This window comes from Rhincodon typus, unplaced genomic scaffold (assembly GCF_021869965.1).
Source record: "Rhincodon typus isolate 14 unplaced genomic scaffold, sRhiTyp1.1 hic_rhity00000054, whole genome shotgun sequence".
In the NCBI taxonomy this organism is placed as follows: domain Eukaryota; kingdom Metazoa; phylum Chordata; class Chondrichthyes; order Orectolobiformes; family Rhincodontidae; genus Rhincodon; species Rhincodon typus.
Genome location: NW_025965692.1, coordinates 234099 through 235002, shown reverse-complemented (window position 1 = coordinate 235002; position 904 = coordinate 234099). Strand labels below are relative to the sequence as shown.

The window sequence follows — 904 nt, the reverse complement described above, 5'->3', positions numbered from 1 at the left end:
GGGGCAGCGGGATTAGTTTGGGGATCGATACAGGGCTATGGGGAGAGAGCGGGGCAATGGGATTAGTTTGGGGATCGATACAGGGCTATGGGGAGAGAGTGGGGCAATGGGATTAGTTTGGGGATCGATACAGGGCTATGGGGAGACAGAGTTTATAACAATGTGGGCCTGAAGAAGCCGTTATGCTCATGTTACCCATGAGTTTGCGGTGTAGATATGGAATAAGGCAGAGCCTCCACAATAAAAGGTTTCCCTGAGGATGATCAGGAACCACTGCATTGCTGTCTGTCCCATGCAAGGGACAATCCCTCTGTTTCAGGAATGAGAGCAGGGGCCTGTCAGGATCCACTTAGATTGACCATTATGGCTCCGACTGGAGCATCATGTCCCACAGTGTTTCGAGACCCCTGTTTACACTGAGCCCCCTGACCTGCGGGCAGGTGGGGGGTTTTCTGTCTGAGAGGGTTGTCTCACCTGTGACGGGGGGGGCTCGCCTTGCCCAGTTTGCGCAGCTCTGCCCTTAGCGATTCCCGTTTCCGGTAGCAGAGGGCGAATCCGACCAAGAGAAACAACAGCAGGGGCACGAGCAGGGCAGCTAACAGTGTGCTTTGGCCTGCAGGAAGAGGCGAAAGGAGGCACCCCATCAGAAACTAGTGGTCGGCAGCGTTGCGCTATACCCACCGGGCTAGTATGTCAGCAACCTGGCTGAATGGCCCACCGAAATCCCAGTCTCACCCGCACCGCTGAATCAAAAGCCAATTGCACATTCACCAGGCCGGAGAATGGTCCAATCAGGTACAATCCCAAACAACAATGGGGCAGGCGCGAAGGGCTGAGTGGCCTTCAGCTGCTTCGATGTCCAATAACGGAATACAACATGGGCTGAATGGCTTCTACCATTTAC

General features: G+C 54.6%; 1 protein-coding gene across 1 annotated transcript in view; it reads right to left on the bottom strand.

Moving 5' to 3' along the window:
• LOC125488179 (disintegrin and metalloproteinase domain-containing protein 12-like) overlaps positions 1–904 on the bottom strand; it is a 10440-nt gene that overhangs the window by 5966 nt on the left and 3570 nt on the right. Inside the window, exon 5 of the mRNA XM_048621107.1 lies at positions 475–613. Coding sequence (XP_048477064.1) covers positions 475–613 — 139 coding nt within the window. The remainder of the gene's footprint in view (positions 1–474; positions 614–904) is intronic.